Source organism: Vipera berus, assembly GCF_964194415.1.
Source record: "Vipera berus genome assembly, chromosome: 5".
NCBI lineage: Eukaryota > Metazoa > Chordata > Lepidosauria > Squamata > Viperidae > Vipera > Vipera berus.
The window spans coordinates 59,373,153-59,395,114 of NC_138207.1; the positions used below are offsets into that span (position 1 = coordinate 59,373,153).

Here is a 21,962-nt window from a genome sequence, read left to right on the forward strand (position 1 = left end):
TATAAGCATGCATTAATATGTAGCAATATAATGTTAGTGAACATGAGGTCATTACCGCCCCTCCCCACTTCCTCTTGATCATTCAATGCCTGAGATATTTACACCCTCTGAAAATATTTTTAGGATAGCTCAAAAATGATAAATCCCTGAGAAGAATAAGTATTATTTCAGGGTTTGCACAGAAGTTGTCATAGGTTAATTAATGACAAATTTACACGTGTGCTTTTCAGTTCAATTGCCAGTTCTAGTGAATAAAAAAGACAAGAAACACTTGCACAAAATATAGAAGTGTACACATTTCTCATTGGGGGCATCACCACACTTCAGGGTATGTGTTATTAACAGAAAGCAGCTGTCTAATTTTTTAGTTTTACAATTTCATGTTTTTTTGGGAGGGAGGAGGTTGGCTTCCTGTGAAAAAGGATTTCATATTGTTCCAAAATACTAATGAAAGCTAGGATCCTGATATTTGGCATCTAACCAACAGTACTCCATGAGAGCAGCCATATGTTGCCAAATGTCATTTGCTGGAGTTGGCATTGATGTTGACCTAGTGAAGGCCATAGCTCTTGTGACTGAAGGACAAGCCAATGATTGAAGTTGAACTGATCCCCAAAGACTATATGCTTTAATTAGAAAACTTGGGAGTACATTCTTTAGTGCATGAAGAAGTCATTGGAATGAATATTGTTTAGGTCAACAGAATCTGTAGCTTTTCCTTTGGTGAGAGTTGAACAGGAAGTAGGATATACTCATTGAAATTTCATGATCAGCGGCCAGGGATTTGAGAAAGAGTTGAGCTGCAACTGGTATAAGATGTTTACTGGTAAGTTAGGGGCCAGTATCCTGGCAAGATGAAACAGAGAAATGAATTATCTATTGTCATTGCCACTCGTTGAGTTAAATTATCCAAATTAAACTCTTGAGATTGGAAAGAACTTGTTTTAAATCATTGAGTTTTTTCAAAATAGTAACTTGTTCCTTCAGAGTTGAGAGGATGTAGAAACATAAAAGCTTAGTTTCCGGATATGAAACAAATTAAAAACTAAAATTAAAACAACAAGATAACTGCTGCAGCTATATTGCTATCTCACTAGTAGCTGAATGAGTACGATTTATTGGTCACGATAAAACTACTTTACTTGGGATTTCTCTGTGATGACATTTGGGGAGTAATAGATACATACTCTAGGTTTATAGTATTGGTTTTTAACATGTATTTTGAGCTCTGGCTCCTATGGCTTTCAATCTACAAAACAAGGATAAATGTGGGGAAATAGCTGTTCTTTCAATTACACAGACTTATTTATACTGAAGTATCATGATTTGCCTCCCAGGATTCATGGTAATTGTCAGCAACACATTGATGAGTTCTTGACTAGCGACTACAATTGAGCCGAAAATTTATGTTGTTAAGTGAGACATTTGTTAAGTAAGCTTTGCCTCATTTTACAACATTTCTTGCCACAGTTGTTAAGTGAACCACTGCAGTTGTTAATTTAGTAACATGGTTGTTATAATCTGGCTTTGCCGTTGACTTTGCTTGTCAGATTTGTCAGAAGTTTGCAAAAGGTTATGACCCCAGGCCACTGCAACCATCATAAATACAAGTCAGTTGCCAAGTATTTGAATTTTGATCATGTGACCAAGGGGATGCTATAACAGTCATAGGGGTGAAAACGGCCATAACTCGCTTTTTTCAGTGCTGTTGTAACTTCAAATCGTGACTAAACGAACTGTTGTAAATCAAGGACTACCTATACTACTAAAATGTTTATACTAACCAGCTGTAGGGTAATGTATTTGTATTAAAAGAAAAAAAAAAGCAAAATTTGATTTCCCTCATTTTATTTTGAAAGTTGTTGTGTACAGTTGATGACCTGAAAGAAATGGGAATACCTCTTGGGCCTCGGAAGAAGATAGCAAACTTTGTAAAAGACAAAGCAGCCAAACAGGTGGGAATCAATAGTTTTGCTTTGGGAAGCAATCTCACTGAATCTGTCTTTGTTTCTGCTTGAGTGTTGACATTTCATCACAGAAATGTGATGAAATACAAAATGAGCAGGGCGATAACATATTTTACTGACCCTAGATGTGGAAGAAACACCCTTTTGTCCAAGTATTATGAACAATATTTAACATTCAGTTCCTAGTACAATTTTTGTATTTGTAACCCTGAGTGCCAGTTTGGGGTAGTGGCTAAGTGGAAAGCTGCAGAAGACTTAAAGCTTTAAAGATAAAGAGAGAATGACAGTAGGAAAGAAAAGAGAAGCCTGCTATTTACCTTCATCTTTGTAATTTTACTTTTGGATTATAAGTAATCCATCAAAGCAAAGCAAAATGAGGCAAGGAGAGGTTTTTTAGATCAACTGGTAGAAAAAGGAATTAGCCAGCAATATTATAGAAAACATTTGAATAAATGGGGAAAAATGAACATTCCATGGGGCATCTTAGGAGAGAAATTAAACAAATTAATGACAAAGTGGAAATTTTAGCAAGTAAAACAGAAATAATGAACAGATGAAAAAGAACTTAAACAATTTGGCTTTCCTAAAATTAAAAATAAAAATAAAAAAGAATTCTACCTGATATTTTGAGCAGTTCCAGAGGATCCTGAAGAAAAGGTAGTTCAACTTTTAACAATGGAATGGGATGAAGCTGACCTGGAGAAGAAGATGATTGATACACAATTTGCAAAACTAAAAAAAATTAACCAAGGGGTATTCTTGTGCAATTTGAGTCAGAAAGAAAAGAGTTTTGCAGCAGAATTTTACTATCAGACTGAAAATCAATAATGCAGATATGAACTCTACAGCAAAGCAAAAGGATTCTAGAAAAGTTTAAAGGGGAATTATAAGAAATGTAAATAGAAATGACAAAAGGCCTGTGGACTCTAAACTTCCTGAATGTATTTGAGAATTGGGAAAAATAATTATTTAGAGAATACTTGTTTGAAACTTGAATCATCAGCAATCATCACCAAGAGAATGGCAGAGGTGGAGATACGATTTTTTATTAACAATCCAAGGATCTAGCAGCAGAGAATTTCACTAGTTGGTCCTAATGTCAAACCTACTATCCAAATGCAGATGTGGAGGTAGATAATTGTTTCCAATGAAGAAGAAAGGGTCTATGTTGTAGATCCAGGTGCTAGTATAGCTTAATTGGGCCACTGCTGTCCTCTTCTCGAAGGAGACATGTTTATTGTCATTGCTTTGCCATGCTCTGTATTCCTGGGCATCTAACCACAATCTGGAACCTCATCAAATGCACGGATAGCATGAGACTTGCTTCTCACATTTGGCAATAAGTATTACCAAAACAATGAACTGATAAAGGTTCAATCAATCAATCAATTTCAACTTCTTATGGGGAAAAAAAAGATCTTGCAAAGTTGGAATTGATTGATTGAACGTTTTAGTCCGACCCAGTCTGCCGTTACCACCGCAGCCACGCCCACCCAATGGGCCACACCCACCCAATTGGCCACACCCAGCCAATGGGCCATACCCACCCGGCACCTGATAATACATAAGTGGGTTTTGGGTTGCAGTTTGGGCAATTGGTCTCTAAAAGGTTTGCCATCACTGCACTAAAGTGTCCATTCTTCTGTAAGACCACAAGAACAAAGAGAGTTTGGCTGCCATAAATCTTATATTGGTGCCTTGTTTGAAAGTAAAAAAAAACTTGCTGGAATTCTTTTGTTGTAACTTTCAAGTAAGTACTACTAATCAGTGCTTTGAGAGTCTTCAGAAGAGTTTTGTCCTTTGGATTAACTGGTTCCTGTCCAGACTGCTAGGAGGAAATATAGGATTATATGTGATTTTTTAAAAAAAAATGTACAGTAGGTTGCCTGTTTACTCTGAATATGCATTAGAATGTTCTTTCAATGTTAATATGCTAAGGGAATCTGAAGAATGTTAAGTTCCCATGTGATATGATGTCGATATTAAGATCCAATTTGTTGACTGGATTTAATTTGTTTTGTAATGTTAAAAGAGATTTGTCTGATAATTTTGTTTTTATTACTTAGTTGAAGTGTGTGCGTGCATGTGTGTGTATATACAAATACAAATGCCCATATTTGTGTAATAGTAAACTCTTTCATTCTTCAGTTTTTAAAAATCTTGATTTCAATAGGAACAAAAGAAGGCATTGCTAGAGAAAAAGGCTGCAATGGAAGAACAAGTTGCTCAGACAGTTAAGTTTTCTTCGGCTACTGCATCTTCGGAACCTGCCATTCCTCAGGAGGCATCCAAACGAAAACGCCCATTTGGAGCATCTGTTTCATCTGCACACGTAGACTATGAATTTTTTGAAGTGGGAACAGGCCAGGTACGATTTGTTTCCAACTGGTATAATTGTCTCCTTTTGGACCACAGTTTTTCCTGCATAGCCTATGCAGTTGCAGATAAGGAATTGTGTATTAAAGAATAAACTGAAACATAAAATATTCCTCAGAGGCTGGGGTACAGATGATATAATGTGCACATGCTTTGTTGTGAACCTACTCGTACAGCATCAATTTCACATAAAACTGTTTCAGTGAGAAGCATTTTGCACTTTGCTGTTTCCAAAATCAACTTTCTTATGTCCAGTCTGGGAATACATGTAATAGGCTGAAAGTGAAGTGGTTGACATACAAGCAGATTATTAATTTCTTTTCTTTTTAAAAAAATACTTTTTGTCTTGCAGGTGTCTGTGGTATACAACACACTTGATTTTGAACCAGAAATTTTCTTTGCTTTGGGTTCTCCAATTGGTGTATTTCTCACTGTTAGAGGAGTGGAAAAAATAGATGAAAGCTACAGGCTGCCAACCTGCAAGGGATTTTTTAACATATATCATCCGGTTAGTGAGAACAGGTTTTCAATTATATTTGATGAAAGTAATATTGTATCTTACCTGTTTACATTCTAAGTGTAACTTTTTGAAAACTAAGAAAATTAACTTGCATGGCATTAATTTCTGACATATTTATTTTATATTTTTAAATTGAATATTTGAAATCCTGAGTTGTCAGGATATTACACAGGTAGTCCTTGAGCCTCTTGTTGCGGGTGAAGAAGGAGAGTGCAAAAGTTGGGTTGAAACTTAACATTAAGAAAACCAAGATCATGGCATCTGGCCCTCTCAATTCCTGGCAAATAGATGGGGAAGAAATGGAGGTAGTGACAGATTTTATTTTCCTGGGCTCCAAGATCACTGCAGATGGGGACTGTAGCCAAGAAATTAAAAGACGCTTGCTCCTTGGGAGGAAAGCCATGGCAAATCTATACACTACACTAAAAAGCAGAGACATCACCCTGCCAACAAAAGTGTCAATAGTCAAGGCTATGGTTTTCCCAGTTGCAATGTATGGCAGTGAAAGTTGGACCATAAGAAAGGCTGAGCGCCAAAGAATTGAGGCCTTTGAACTGTGGTGCTGGAGAAGACTCCTGCAAGTCCCTTGGACTGCAAGGCGATCAAACCGGTCAGTCCTAGAGGAGATCAACCCTGACTGCTCTTTAGAAGGCCAGATCCTGAAGCTAAAACTCAAATACTTTGGCCACCTAATGAGAAGGAAGGACTCACTGGAGAAGAGCCTCATGCTGGGAAAGATTGAGGGCAAGAGAAGAAGGGGACGACAGAGAATGAGGTGGATGGATGGAGTCACTGAAGCAGTAGGCGTGAGCTTAAATGGACTCCAGAAGATGGTAGAGGACAGGAAGACCTGGAGGAACGTTGTCCATAGGGTCGCGATGGGTCGGACACGACTTCGCAGCTAACAACAGCAACAACAAGTCCTTAACTTATTTGTTTAGTTACCAATTCAAAGTTACAGGCACTGAAAAAAATGACTTATGATTGCTCCTTACAACCACAACCTTTATAGCATCCCCATAATCACTTGATTAAAAACTTGTGTGCTTGGGAAACTGATATGTATTTACAACGGTTGAAGTGTCCCAGGATCGTGTGACCGCCGTTTGTGACCTTCCCAGCCATTTTCCAGCAAGCAAAATTCAATGGGGGAAACCAAATTTACTTAATGGCCGCCTGTTTCATTTAACAGCGGCAGTGATGTGTTTAACAACCATTGCAAAAAAGATTGTAGAATTGGATGTGACTCACTTAACAGCCACCTTGCTTAACAACAGAAATTCATATCCCAATTGTGGTCGTAAGTCAAGGACCACATGTATTTCTACACTGGATTATCTACATTTTGATTTATTAAGTATTTTGGGGCGAATAAGTTTGTTTGTGTTAGTTGGGGGTATGTGAAAAAAAGTCATGGTGGCACAGTGGTTAGAATGCAGTGGTGCTATTACTATTAATATCTCAGAATATTTTGTTATTGTTCTCTGTTTGTTGCTAAGGAGTGGCTGCCTTCTGTTTTTCAAATGACCAAGATCTATTTTATCTTCCTATTCTAGTTTTCTGAAATTACAGATCAAAACTTTAGGTCTCTTGTAAGCATGAACAGAGGATGTATTTCTGTATTCCATTTAACAATATACATATTATTAGGATTTACTGTCTTAATTATTATAGAGGCATTTCTTAAACACTGAAAAAAGGTGTAGTACTCTGTGTAGTATTCTGTTTGTACACTGGAACCATTGTATGTGTGATTTCCTTCCTAAACTGAGTAGGCTATTCTGTAGCATAACTGAGTATTGAATGTTTAAGACCTGATATTTTATTATTTGTTTATCAATATGCTAATTATACATGACCTCATGCATCATGATGTGTTTGCAAATAAATCAAATCTGCAAATAAAGAACATGTGAACGAATAGAAATAGAAAAGCTTTGTTAAGGATAATACGTGATTTTAGATAATGCATCTGCAAGCTTTTGCATGTGCTTTCTTTCCCAACTATGTATTCTATGTTGGACTGAAACCAATCCAGTCTTTTTGTGTGAAACTAGTTGTGCAGTTCTATAAGTAATGTGTTTTATGGTTAGATTTCAAATTATTTATGTTGTGTTTTTTATTATTTAGCTTGATCCAGTGGCATACAGGGTAGAACCTATGATTATTTCTGATTTTGATGTGAAACCAGTCCTCATTCCACACCACAAGGGCAGGAAAAGACTCCATCTTGGTAAGTAAAGTGTATTGAAATATTTTCTAATATCTGACTTGAATATAAAGCTAGTATGAATGTTATAAAGCAGAAAAAGAAGAAGCTTGCAAAGAGAAAGCAACAACATACCAAGATGTAAAACCTTCAGTAGCAATTGATTGTTGTATGAGAAAAATATTTTATAAAGCTTTCCCTCCAAACTGCTGTTTTCTCCACATTGGTAATTTTGGAATGACTAGTGGTAAGGAATGCTGCTATTTGTAAAAGTGTCTGCCATTGTAGTCTGTGTCTTTAACCTGACATCACAGTGTGTGAAGGCAGGAAATGGGTTGTTGAAGTAGAGCAGGGGTGTCAAACTCAATTTCATTGAGGGCCGCATCAGCATTGCAGTTGCCCTTGGGGCCGGGTGGGTGTGGCCAGGGTGGGTGTGGCATACTGGGTGGGTGTGGCTAGAGTGCATATGGCCTACTGGGTGGGCGTGGCCAGCTCTACATCGTTTGCATCAAGGGTGCCTATGGGGGCCTGGGCAGGAGTGGGAAAGATCTGAGGGTCTCTGGTAGAAGGAGGGTCTCTGGGCCAGGGCCAAGGCAGAGGGGGCCATTCCCTCACTGTTTCCAGGATGGCTTCGTAGGCCACATGAAACCACTTCGTGGGCCGCATCCGGCCCCCGGGCCTTGTGTTTGACATGTCTGAAGTAGAGAATGAACAAGAAAATAAATAGGGCAGAATTAAAGTGGTCATATAAACAGTTTATTGCAACTGTAGTAAAATACATATGTATCTATGCAGCATTAGTAGGTGCCTAAGCATAAAAGGAAATAGGCAGAGCTGAAATACAGTGATGCTTTGTGAATCCTTTGGAAGTTTCAATATTTTTGCATAAATATGACCTAAACTGTGACCTGCTCTCCATACAAGTGCTAAAACTAAAGAAACCTAATTAAACAATGAATAAAAACCTGTAGTTTTTTATTGATTGTTTAATTAATTAGGGAAAATGATCCATATCTACATATCACAGATTTTTGAGGACCATTTTAGGACATCTACAGCAGGGGTCCCCAACCTGTGGACCATGGCCCACTACTGGTCCATAGCCTGCTGGCCAGTGGCTGGCCAGTGCATGCACATGTGTGCGTGCATTCCCCCGTTGTGCTAGCAGTTGCATGGGCACTAGCATCCTGTTTGCGCATTTCTGTGGGTGCTAGCAGCCCCATTTGCACAGGTGTTAGCAGCCCTCTTTGCACATGCACGTTGGTGCTAGTGACTGCACATGTGCACGGGCATGAGTGCTGCTGTGAGTGCCGCGCGGGAGCATGTGGCTCCATTTGCACATGCGTGTGCACAAATTTGCCTCCCTTTCCTCTGGGCTACCGACCTGGAAAGGTTTGGAACCTCATCTACAGTACTCTTCTGAAATTAAGAATCTTATAAAAATATTGTTTTTTACTCACAGTAAAATAACAGTGGTCAGTACTCAAGGTTACAATTATATGTTTAGTATAGTGCAGCTACAAGTAGTCCTTGGTTAATAATAATAATTGGATATAGACTTTTGGTTGCTAAGTAAAAGGGTTGTAAAGCCCAGAGTCACTTTCTCTGAGATGGACAGCCACATACATTTGATTAATAAATAAATATAGTGATTTGAGTCCAATCTTTAAGGAGCCTGCTTAGATTAATTAGGGCTGTGCAGTACTTCAGATTCAGTCTTCATTTAATTTATTTTGCATATGAAGAATTCAAAGGATTCCAAAACCCTACTGTTAATATAAATGAGAAATGAAGCCAATTGATTGATTCAGGAGGATCCTGTACCAGGTTAATAAATTTAAATATTTTTAAAGCCGTCACAGTGAACCAGAAAAGCAGTTCAGTCTAAATACAGCTAACAATAAATGATTGTCTAAAGAACAGAACAGATTTTTTGTTGTTATTTAATGGAAGCTGTATTCTATATTTACTTTTAGGGAACTATTTAACATTTGTATTTAACAAAGTGATTGCTTTTTAAACTTGCAGTGGTTGAAACAAATTTATATATATATTTTTCATCTTTCTCTTTTATTAGAATTGAAAGATTCTCTCTCTCGAATGGGATCAGACTTGAAACAAGGCTTTCTCAGCTCTTTGAAAAGTGCTTGGCAAACCCTTAATGAATTTGCACGTGCCCATACCTCTTCTTCTCAACTCCAAGCAGAATTGGAGAAAGTGGCCCACCAGATTAAAGCAGAAGAGGAAAAAGACGAGGCAGAAGGTTACTTGATACAAGCATATGGTTTTCAGTAACTGCTCCAAGTGATAGAACTGAAATGTATCTCTGTCTCTTTGCTTGCAGCATTGAAGTCTAGAGTCTCGTGGCAGTAACTCACCTCTCATACTCTGAAACTTGATAAACTGTTGTTAGTTTCTCCAGTATGCAAACTTTCATTTTTATCCTGGAAGGGAGAAAAGTTACAAGTAGTCCTCAACTTTACAACCATTTGTTTAATGACAGTTTAGGTTATGACGGCCTTGAAAAAAGTGACTTACGACCCATGTTTCAAGTTGTAACTGTCACAATATCTCTGAAAAGCACGTGACTGCAATTTTGGTGCTTGGCAAGTGGTTCACATTTATGACAGTGGCAGCATCTTGTGTTCAGTGAACACAAACTCTGACCTTCCCAACCTGCTTCTGATAAACAGTTGGGGAAGTCAGGTTTGCTTAATGATTGTGTGATTTATTTAACAGTCACAGTAATTCACTTAATGACTACAGTTGAAATGGTTGTAAACCAAGTCCCAAATGTGGCTGTAAGTTGAGGACTACCTGGTTGCTTCTAGTAGAAACCTTATGTTGCACATTGTATATGCCTTGGTTTAATCAAACACCATGACAAACAGGACAAGTTCTCTAAATGAAAACATTGTAATTGCCTGGATGTAATCAAACATTGACTTTCTAGACAGAATAGGTTTGTCTGTTTTATTCTCTCTGTGTTGAATTTCTTTTATTTAACTTTTCCTAAACGATAAAAACTAAAGCACTTCTATTGAAAAAAAAGAATCTGAAGTTATTGTTGCAATGAAATATAATTTGACATTATCTTTGAAGCGCTCACCTCTTTATCTGCCTTCTCATAACCCGCTGCTGGTTTTAAATTTCAGTGAATTTCAAGGTAAAATGAGTATTCCTATTGCATTATGGACTAACTAAAATAAAGCATATTCAAAGCCTAAGTGGTTACCATGCAAATCCAGGAAAAACAGCCTCTTTAAGAAGCACCTAATTGAAAGCATCTATCCTGAAACTGAAACACACTGGGTCACTTTAGATCAATTATTGCACACATCACTGGGTGCTGTTTAGGAAATCCTGCAAATTATGTTGCATGTAAGCATGTGCGAAAGGATAGATTGTTTTCTGAAAGTTTCTGAATATGCAGTATAATAAAGTCCCTCGGATATTTGTTTTCTTCTTAGCATATATTCGCAGAAGTATATACGTATCAGGAGAAAAATTGTAACTTGTGTTATAAATAGGCCTAATAATGAAATATTGTAGTAAAGAAAGAGAGAATAGCAAAATGAGGATTCAACTTATATTGTATTTTTCATACTCATTTTTCCCCTGAAGCAGAAAAGATAGTGGAAAGTCCAGAACTTTCAAAGGATGAAGATTTGAGTATAAAAATTGGTTCGCTAAATGGAGGCCGTCGTATTGATTATGTTCTTCAAGAAAAACCTATAGAAAGTTTTAATGAGTATCTTTTTGCTCTACAGAGTCACTTGTGCTACTGGTAAGAATTAAATTTTTTATAACAAACAGTACTGCAAAATTTTGTTTCTTTAGATATCTCTCTTTTGGGCTTTTTTAAAAAAACTTGTATTTTTCAGCTGTATTTTATCTTCTACATTTAGTATTTGCAGCAAAGGTATAAACTGCTACACCATAGTTCAGCGAGTAAAGAATGTATTTATAAAATCTGTATATAGGCGCCATGGTAGTGCAGTGGTTAGAATGCAGCATTACAGGTTGACTCTGCCCATTGCCAGGAGTTTGATCCTGACTAGCTCAAGGTTGTCTCAGCCTTCTATCCTTCTGAGGTTGGTAAGATGAGTACCTAGATTGTTGGGAGCAATATTCTGACGTAAACTGCCCAGAAAGTGCTGTAAAGCACTATGGAGCAGTAAAGCTATTGCTATTGCCATATATCACTAGCACCTTTTTGCATGTGGAGTCTTTGATACACTCTGAGCTTGGTTGTTTCCCTGCAGATATTTTATTAGCTACCTAGATAACAGCATCAGTGCTGATGTGTATGGGTTCTGCTCCCTGTCATTGTTAGTTGGGGTATGGTTTTCTCCTTGATAGTTTCTTGATTGGGGTGTTGTTTTCTGCTTGATTGCTTTTCTGGTGTTAATCCCTGCTTATCTGAATGTTGGTTGCTGGAGAGGATGTGGTCTGGTCTTTTTGTTTCTTTCTTAGCTTGTTATTGCCTCTTTTCAATGGCATGTAGATGTGGTTTACCTGTATGTGTCTATTGATGGGAGTATGAAGAAAAAAGCATGACATATGGATAAAACCATCTACAGCTAGAAACTGTAAGCCTGTACATCCAAAATACTGTACATCCAAAATACTAGGGAATTCTTGGAAGCTTGTCATTTGGGCAAATCAGCCACCAGTAGGCATATAGATATAAAACAAATTTATACACTATTAAAAAGTGAGAGTAAAAAGCTAAGGAGAAAACAAAAAAAAAGACCAGTACACATCCTTTTCAGTAACCAACATCTAGATAAGCAAGAATTAATACCAGAAATCAAATCAAACATCTTTACTGTGATCTTTGACCTACCTATACAATAAAAAGAAAAGTGTGTAAATCAACAACTCAATGTTGTTTTTGATGTACGTTAATAAAATATACCATCCAGCTATTTCTTATAAAATATTCTGCCACAGCATTTGCTAGCCTGATATCTACTGGGAGAAAACATGAAATCAGTGGTCTTCTTTCCTTTAGTGTCCCAACAATTTTATCCTTTACGAGTTTAGTTTACTACGCTTTAAAAATTTCCAAGTTGATCACCATCACTATATCCTGAGATTGTAAAGAACATCATTTATTTTTCTTACATGCCTTTAAAGAAAAAAAAAGTAGGGAGTTTGCCTGCTTATATTTTGCTTCAGAAATGTTCCAGTTTCCTTTGCTTGGTCTATGCTGTAAGGCAGCTAGATAGTATTTCCATAAGGTGGCACTCTTGGGTTAAAGAAAATTGTATCGACTAATAAGTTATACAATTGCTAGGCTCTTACACAGGCTAAAGTCAAATACCTCACTGATTAATAAAATAAACCTTGAGGTAGTAGACAAACAATATTTTTTCTATTGGTAAGAAATAGTTTCTCTCTCTCTCTGGAATCAAATTTTGTTTTTGTTTTTGCTAAGAAGCTTGATATTAGGAGCAAAAGGATTTATTTACCGTTGCTTCCAAATGCATTTTATTCATACAATCAATTGGATGTCACATACAATATTATGGGTAACTTACAATTATATAAAAAAACAATAATAAGGGAAACACAACTAAAATCTCAGTAGTACTCTCTACCACTACATTTTCATGCACCACGTGCCTGTGTGAAAGAGTGCCATTTTAACAATCTTCTAAATTTTAGCATGATCGGGGGGCGGGGGGGCCTCTCCTGGTTTTGGGATTCAGAGTTTCAGAGTACGGGGGTTGCTACTAAGAGGCTATTTCGCAGGGCCATTCACTCTTATCTCTTACTTAACCGCTTCCTCCAAGCTTGAGCATGTTAGGCAGGCAGATTATACCTGAATATTAGATCCAAGAAGTAGAAAGATAGAACGTAAATTTTAATAATATAACAGCAATAACAATATGTCCCCAGTTTTATTAGCAGTGGATTCTTCCTTGTAATATTGTTCAGGACAGCATTAATACCCGTTAATTAGAATTACAATCAAATTGAAGCTATAAATGTCACCTGATCAAAAAGGTAAAATAAGGATGAATTTTAGTAATAAAAATTACAGAATACATCCAAGAAGCCATTTTTTTCTATTGTAGCAGAGCTTAGAAACTGCTAATGTGATGTTATTTAAAAGACGTTTAATTTGCTGAGGAATTTGAGCTGCCGGCAATAGAATGCTTGTAGACCAATTGATTGAAAGGAGGCATTGTAAGTGTAATCATGCGGAGATTAAAACGGAGCCTGAAACAGAACAAATAGAATTTAAACCAGAATTGTTTTTGTTAGGAATGATAGGACCTAGCTATGAAAAGGAAGCTGGATATTTAATATTACATGTATTAACAGCAGTGAGAATTGTATTTGCCCAATATTGGAAAAATGAAAATTTACCGACTGAAGAAGTACTACCGGTAATTAAGAAAATACTACATTGTGCAGAAATGGATAGATTAACTTTAGAGATTAAAGAGAAAGAACACTCGGTTTACTATAGAACTTGGAATAGATTTTATCAATGGCTAGAAAAATGAATTAAAGAGAAATGATTGTGATATATAATTTTTGACTATATATTTCCAAGGAAAAGATTATGGATTGAAAAATTAATATTGTTTATGATTATTAACTATATTTACTATTATTAACCATTAGACCTGTTATTGTTGTTATATTGTTATGTATATATACTTACCTAGACAATATGCTGTTTGCCAAATATTGGAAATTTTATTGGGGGAAACCCCTACCCCAATCCTGATTCCATCCTCCCGTTGACCCCAACCCCAAAACTTATCCTTCCACTCTATTCCCAACCCTATAAAAACCAATACAATCTTTTTTTAAAAAAAACAGCCTGAAATCATGATAGAATAAAGTCTAAAATCAGAAGTTGTCTAAAGGAATAAAGAAAATGAGCAATGAAAAGAGATACAAGAATTGGAAGAAATATAGATGTAAATCATAGAGTAAATAAAGGTCAATTAATTATGTGTTAAGATGATTGAGATGCTGTGTTTTGCATGTTGATGTTAAAAGCATAGCTGAAGGGTTAAATGACCTAAATAAACTATGTTATATGTTATAATATGTTATATTACGGAGAGACACGTGTTTGAGACATGTTGGAGAAATTAATTTGAAAAGCAATCAAAAGCACCAGGATAACAATTTTTCAATCGGCAAGTTTGCGTAGTTTGGTGTTTGCCTCTTCTGCGTTAGAGAATAGAATAAGCTTGCTCAAATTAGGCAATTTGCTGGAAATTAGCATGTTTTTTTTAATCTGCAGGGAATCAGAAGATACCTCTCTACTTCTTCTAAAAGAAATCTATAGAACTATGAATGTTTATCCTGAACAACCACAACATTGATATCAAAACACCTGTAATACAAAGTGTGTAAGTAATACCTCATATAAATGGAACATAAATTATTCCCTAAAAAGTTCAGATTCCCCTGGTATAGAGGTGCTAGTATGCTTGAAATATCATTTTGTGTACAGGTAGTACTCGGGTTACAACCATTCCTTCAGCAACCATTCAAAGGGGTGATGGCACTGAATAAGGGGTTATCATGTTATGAAGACAACTGGAGATGCTGGGACTGCCATCGTGAACCAATGGGGTCATATGATCTATGACCACATTGCTAAGCAACATAAGTTCTGATCCCAACTGCTGTTGTAATTCAAGGACCAGCTGTGTGTGTTTCATTTTAGAACATTCGCCTGGGAAGATTTGAATTACCGTATATACTTGAGTATAAGCCGAATTTTTCAGCCCACTTTTTGGGCTGAAAAATTCCACTTCGGCTTATACTCCAGTCAACAAAAAAACTTACCGAGGACTTGTGCGCGGCCGAGGCTTTGGTGCTTCCGGGATCGCGCGCACCTCTCCCAAGCCACCGCCGTCCGGAGACCTGCCGACGTTTGGGGAGGTTTGGGCACCTCCCCAAACGTCGGCAGGTCTCCGGACCTCCGCGCCCTGCCTGCCTGCTTCTTTCCGCTGCGGAAAGCAGGCAGGCAGGGCGCGGAGGTCCGGAGACCTGCCGACGTTTGGGGAGGTTTGGGCACCTCCCCAAACCTCCCCAAACGTCGGCAGGTCTCCGGACCTCCGTGCCCTGCCTGCCTGCTTCTTTCCGCTGCGGAAAGAAGCAGGCAGGCAGGGCGCGGAGGTCTGCTTCTTTCCGCTGCGGAAAGAAGCAGGCAGGCAGGGCGCGGAGGTCTGCTTTCCGCAGCGGAAAGAAGCAGGCAGGCAGGGCGCGGAGGTCTGCTTCTTTCCGCAGCGGAAAGAAGCAGGCAGGCAGGGCGCGGAGGTCTGCTTCTTTCCGCAGCGGAAAGAAGCAGGCAGGCAGGGCGCGGAGGTCTGCTTCTTTCCGCTGCGGAAAGAAGCAGGCAGGCAGGGCGCGGAGGTCTGCTTCTTTCCGCAGCGGAAAGAAGCAGGCAGGCAGGGCGCGGAGGTCTGCTTCTTTCCGCTGCGGAAAGAAGCAGGCAGGCAGGGCGCGGAGGTCTGCTTCTTTCCGCAGCGGAAAGAGGCAGGCAGGGCGCGGAGGTCTGCTTCTTTCCGCAGCGGAAAGAAGCAGGCAGGCAGGGCGCGGAGGTCTGCTTCTTTCCGCTGCGGAAAGAAGCAGGCAGGCAGGGCGCGGAGGTCTGCTTCTTTCCGCAGCGGAAAGAAGCAGGCAGGCAGGGCGCGGAGGTCTGCTTCTTTCCGCAGCGGAAAGAAGCAGGCAGGCAGGGCGCGGAGTTCCGGAGACCTGCCGACGTTTGGGGAGGTTTGGGGAGGTGCGCGCGCACCTCCCCAAACCTCCCCAAACTTCGGCAGGTCTCCGGACGGCGGCGGCTTGGGAGAGGTGCGCGCGATCCTGGAAGCACCGAAGCCTCGGCCGCGTGCAAGTCCTCGGTAAGCTCCGGGCGGTCACTTGCTTCGCGTCTCCTGAGGGAAGGGGGGGGCGACTGGAGCGGGCGTGTTTCCTCGCCTGCTGGGCGCCGCGATTTGCCCGGGGAACGCGCGGGCCCCGAATGGCAGCGTGGAGCGAGGAAGCGGACAGCCAGGGCTTCCCCGAGAGCCGCGGCCACACAGGGTATTCCTGTGTATTCAGGCTTGCAAAATGGCGGATCAAGCCTCTGCTGGCGGCAGAGGCTTGCAGAGCGCGGATCCAGCCTCCGCCGGCGGCGGAGGCTTGCAGAACGGCGGATCGGCTTATTCTCGAGTCAACAACTTTTTTCAGTTTTTGGGGGTGAAATTGGGGGTCTCGGCTTATACTCGAGTCGGCTTATACTCAAGTATATACGGTACTTTATGGTAATTTTTCTGACCTTAAATGTTAGAAAAGCCCTAATTTTTTAATTTTTTTTCCTTATTTCCTCCTTACCAGTTAATTTGATAAGCATGATAATGTAAGTCTTTTTTCCATTTTCTTCAATTATGGCACAAAAAAACAATATCAGTATGCTGTCGGGCATAGTCCAAGTGGATTTTGGATAGTTGAGATATTTTATCTTTTTGATAACATTGAAATTGCAACTCTTATGCCTTCTTTTTGAGGTTAGCTTCATTAAAAATATCTAATGTCATGTTAAACTAATTTTTAATACTAATGATGTAATCCCTCTTCTGCTTATAAAAATATGTTATCAAATTTTGCATTTTTGAAATGTTTTTCGGCTTGATAGGCCCATGATTCTTATGAGGAAACTGACCAAATGAAACAATGCTGCTTATTAATATAAAGTATATAACTTAAGCATATAATGGTTAGGACTAATTTTATGTTCCTCATCTTTCAGCAGTTTGCAAACATCCTCCTGTTAGGAAATATAAGTACATGTTAGGAAAGAAATGATATTTTTCTCTTTTTAAATAACTTTATATTCAGGAAATCAAAAGGGAAACAAATATGTAGCTATCTCTACAGGATCAAATTCTGAAACACTGATCTCTATTTAATCTATTCAATGAATTGCCAACATTTTCAGCTGATCTACATTCAATTTTGATTAGAAAAATATGTACTGCAGAGTTTAGTTGAGGAATAAATGTGTTTTCTTTGGCTTAAATCATTTTAACTTGTATGAAGAATTTGTTATATGCTTCTGAATTAGGTACCTCTGACCATTTAACATATTTTGGGATCAGTATATGTGAAATATTTATCACTCTTAGCAATTTTTCTTATGCATACACAGACAACCTATTGCAATTAGAGTAAATAATACATAACAGTAGAAATTGTTCTAATTACTCCCAGATTTTGGTAAACAATTTATTCATATCATGCCGCTTCATGACATATTCATGCTTTGCTTGTTGAGAGAAGCTTTGTTTAAAATATATAAATAAATGATTCTAAACTTCAGAATTTATGCAGATTCTAACTTAAATGTAAACTTCCCAAATGAGCCATCCGCAGAAATAACAATGGAGGAAAATCTCCTGCAGTTGCCACTTGAACTATTGTAAAAAAAAAGTTTGTAGAAGCGCATTTGCCAATTTTTCTGTGATTTTATTGCATTGTTTCAACAATAACGATACACTCTATATGTTTATTATGCAGTAGGTTCTCCCTGAAAAATAATATATATTAACTTCCCTTTCTAATATGGTACATTACTCCAGCAGTACATCAGAGTAGAATTTATATCTGGGGCATGATGCAGTCTACCCGAAGACCACAGTCTATGAACAATTCTTGAAGTTCTGTTTCCAAAGGTAGTTCATTTGGCCATTAGAAAGATGGGGTCTGTGCACATTTTCCATTTCCCAATACAGTTTTCCTTCTTTGCCTCAGTATATAGCATTTCTATCATTCAGCTATCACATGTATTGCATACATACTAACATTTCTTTCAGGAGAAACATACCTACTTACTTATGCATGAAAAGGAAAAGGATTTCCTAGGAAAGTTTTTTTTTGCAGTAAGTTCCTAACTGATATTCAACCCATGGGACTTTCACATGTAAGAAAATTGAAATTCCAGGGAGAAAATTAGGTTGAAATTTTACTGGCTTCTATACCAAAACGGGAACAAGACTGTCATTGCCTCCAGATCTGTTTTAATACATTCTATAAATGACTTAATCCAACTTTAAGTGTTTGATTTTAATAGAAGCAAAAAGCCATAGGTCCTTTCTATGTACACCGAACTACACTATTGAATATTTGAATAAACTATTTCTGTGAAGTTAGGTGTAGAATTCTGTCAGAAGAGCATTTTAGAATATTTTGATATTTTGGGGGTAAGCAGGAGGTGTTATTCTTTTGATGTTTGCTTTGTCATAATTAGACCATAATTAGGGGTAGAATTACTGTTTTTATGTTTTTAAAATTGTTTGCTGCCCACAGTGGATTGAAAACATGATTATTAAAAATAAATAATTTGCACAAATGGCCACTGTTCTATGCTTAGTTCAAATTTGCATTGAGTTGTAAACCTTTGTAGCATCTAAATCTGACTAAAAATATTTTTGTATGTGTCCATTGTGCAAATGAAAAAATGCTAAAAGCAAGTTATTTGATGAGATGGCTTCAATCTTTTATAAAATCTTCTGGTAATAACATTAAAAAACAATAAAAATAAGATTATGATAATTATTGCGAAAGAAATTGTAATTATGACAGGATTATATCTTACACAGATTTTTTTTTCCTCACACTTTTTTCCATTAGCACTGGTATGGGCAGAAAATGTCCTAGTAAAAATTAAATAGATAGAGACATTCCTCTGTATTTCTAATGATATTTTTTCATTTCTTGGCAAATGTGTTTGCAGTTAACAAAGTTTTCCATAGCTTACCATCTTATCTATTTATCTCTTTTCAGCAATTCTCATCTTTGTTTTGGCTTGCTGACAGCCTTTGAAGAAAAAGACACCAATTCCCTATCCACAGATGACAGAAGTTATTTCAGTCTCCAACACTCGGTTTCTAAGCCACCTTTTTGTGTCATTTAGAAAAGAAAATATTGGGTGTAGAATTTTTTTTTTCTAAAAAAGAGTGTATATACGGTTTTCATAGCCTTGAATCACTTGTGGCATTTTTGCCAAATTGGAGTCATCTTTTTTTTTAAAAAAGATGCACGCAAATTAATAATTTCTAATCTGTCTTGGTTCTTAAGCTTATCAGGCCTGTGTTTTTGATCAGGATTCTATTTTTTAAAATAATATCTTCATGGTAAATAGCAATAATACTTTTATTTAATAAATCCATTTGGTCCGATTTCTTTAAAAATGTAAACTTAACATCAAATTTGTTTAATATACTTTTACATCAAGCCATTATATTTGCAAAATAAATAATTGGAATCAATTTCATACAACAGCAGACTTATTACATTTTTATAAAAAACGTCTGAGCCTCTGAAAGAGATGCATTTTTATTTTCGTGACATGAAGCTTTACTCTTAAGTTATATATAAAATTGTTGTAAATTCAACATTTATACTTCTTGTTTATTTGTCTGCTTATTGAGTAGAGAACATTGATATGAACAAGCTAGGATACATGACTTTATATGTTATTTGAGGACTAGACAGAAAAATATTTGCATTAATGGCCCTGGGGGTGGAGAGTGCTTTAATGATAAAATTTAGTTAGTCCTTTGACATTGCCTAGTTTTCATAGCAAAATATCTGAGAGTTTCATAAATAAATTCAACACTAGACTTCTGAAGCTTATTTTTGTTTGTCACTTTTGATTCCCCCCCACCCAAGCATGTTAAGTGATGTTTCATTAAAGTGATATTGTAATGATATTGCTATGGATTAATTTAGGTTTCCCTCCCCCAAAAATATGATTCGCTGGGTGCAAGGGGTGGTAATATTTATCCTGAAGCAAACATATTGGTTCCTGAAAAGAAGGACCAACAGAGATGAGATCTGTAACTTGATAATCTTCTGCCTGTATGGTCTATGCAATTAAAAAATGTATATTTTTAAAATTAACAGAAGCAAATTCATTGCAGTATATTATCACATAGCTATTTTATCTTTAAGAACTATGATATTAGTGGGCCTTTTGGGAAGGTTTTATGGTTTTTTTTTGGTGATTCTGATACTTTTTTCTGAAAGCAAGATTTCCCCCCCTTATTCTAAGCATTTGCTATATGCTCTTTGTCATAATGAAATTTAACATGCTTCTTGTTAAACCTGAGTAAATTCCAGCATAGCAATAGTGAATGAAGCAGCTTCTTGTCACAGAATAACTGGAGAACTCCTTCAGTATTATCCAGGTCAAACTTATCTTTGAACCAATGTTTCTCAACCTTAGCAGCTTTGAGGTGTGTAGATTTCATCTCCCAGCATGCTGGCTGGGAAATTCTGGGAATTGGAGTCCACTTAAGTTGGTGAGTTTGAGAAACACTGCTCTAAACAGGTTTGAAAATTATAAGTTTGGTATTCAGATTACATTCCCAGTCATTTGGTCACATATAAAGGAAAGAAAGACATGCAAAGGTTTTCAAGAATCAGCAACAGTATTGTGTATATAGGGTATGTTGAAGTGAAAATGAAAAGTGAAGAAAAATAAATGTACTGATTTCCACGATGAAAAATGCAGAAGTATTTATTATCACGTTTAATTTAAATGAGTTCATTTTGTTTTTGATTGAACATTGTTTATTACCATGGAAATAAATAGTGCAAACCTGATAACCTGTTTTTGGATGTTTGCATAGACTAAAGAACTTGTTTGGTTTTGAATATTTCAAATTCATCAAAACATTTCAATTTCTGCAAGTATGCCATATGCCTTATTCATTTCAATATATGGATAAATAGTTTGTTACAATTATACATTTAGTTTGGGGATGGAGATGAAGATATCTGAAGTATAAACTTAATATTGTTACACTTCACGTTAATTAACCTACTTGCAGTGCACATTATCTGTTACTGCTATCCTTGCTTATATATTTTATTTAATAATTGGGTCTTAATCTGTGGCAGAAGTTTCAATAATTTATGAACAACGTGCATACAAAGTAAGATTACCGTTTTCAAAATTAGAAGCCAATGGTAAGTTTATAACTTACCACTAGCCAAACCTCTCTGCTGCATTTCACCAATCAGAGAAAAATGTGGAAATAACCGCTGTAAGCATTTTCTTTCCTCAGCTTGCTAAGATTGACATCAGTGCTGTGCCTATTGGTTTATACTGTTTTATATATTTTCTTGCAGAAAAGAGGAATAGATACAAAAAACAAAGAATCAGGAATGGTCAAACCAGCATCAGCACTGTTAAGTGGTTGCCAGCCTGTTATTAGTACTGTAGCCATAGGCTATCAGCTGGGACCTTATTTGCTTGCAGTAGCAATGGATTCTTATTTTCCACAAATCTTTGTAGCACCTTTATACTTGGACCATTTTTGGAAATTACAATGGTTGCTGCTGTGGCTAGATAAGCCTGAAGCTAAACTATTCCCTGATTGGGCTCTCAGAGCTGGAAGCAGACCTGTCATTTTCTCAAAATGTATCTGCAATGATGTTTTATTTTTGTTTTCTGTTGAACTATGTACAGCTTTACTTTTGTGGAGTTTGTTAACCATACTGTCAACAAACTTCAATCCTCCATATTCTGTTTTGTAATTATATTTCTAGTTAATGTAAATATAAGACACAATGAAACATAAGTTCTTGAGGTTACTAAGAAGCTGATTTACAATTTCATTCCCTCTTGAGGTATTTTAACTTAATTTTGCTTTCTCTGTCTATGCTATTTTTATCTCCCAGATGATTTACATTTTGGCAAGAGTTTCTATCACTAGAGCAAATTAATTCTTTAATGACTATATCAGTGGCTTATGATGAGTGTTTCTTATTATTTTTTTAAATGTTGGTATTGAAATTAAAATTTCTGGTCTGTTCACTTAAGCCTTTTTTCTTCATCTTCTTTCTGAAATTGGCATAGATT

The 21,962-nt window shown here is 37.2% G+C and overlaps 1 protein-coding gene across 2 annotated transcripts in view; it reads left to right on the forward strand.

Moving 5' to 3' along the window:
• The window catches only part of SEC23IP (SEC23 interacting protein), a 36,189-nt gene extending 14,272 nt beyond the window's left edge, over nt 1-21,917 (forward strand). The window contains exons 12-19 of one of the 2 annotated variants that reach the window (XM_081329102.1): nt 1,860-1,955; nt 4,141-4,335; nt 4,696-4,851; nt 6,994-7,096; nt 9,150-9,335; nt 10,697-10,859; nt 14,349-14,457; nt 18,878-21,917. In XM_081329102.1, the coding sequence (XP_081185228.1) occupies nt 1,860-1,955; nt 4,141-4,335; nt 4,696-4,851; nt 6,994-7,096; nt 9,150-9,335; nt 10,697-10,859; nt 14,349-14,430 (981 nt within the window). In that variant the 3' untranslated portion in view covers nt 14,431-14,457; nt 18,878-21,917. The remainder of the gene's footprint in view (nt 1-1,859; nt 1,956-4,140; nt 4,336-4,695; nt 4,852-6,993; nt 7,097-9,149; nt 9,336-10,696; nt 10,860-14,348; nt 14,458-18,877) is intronic. The other variant, XM_081329103.1, reaches the window with a different exon arrangement.
• Nucleotides 21,918-21,962: the final 45 nt, after the last annotated feature.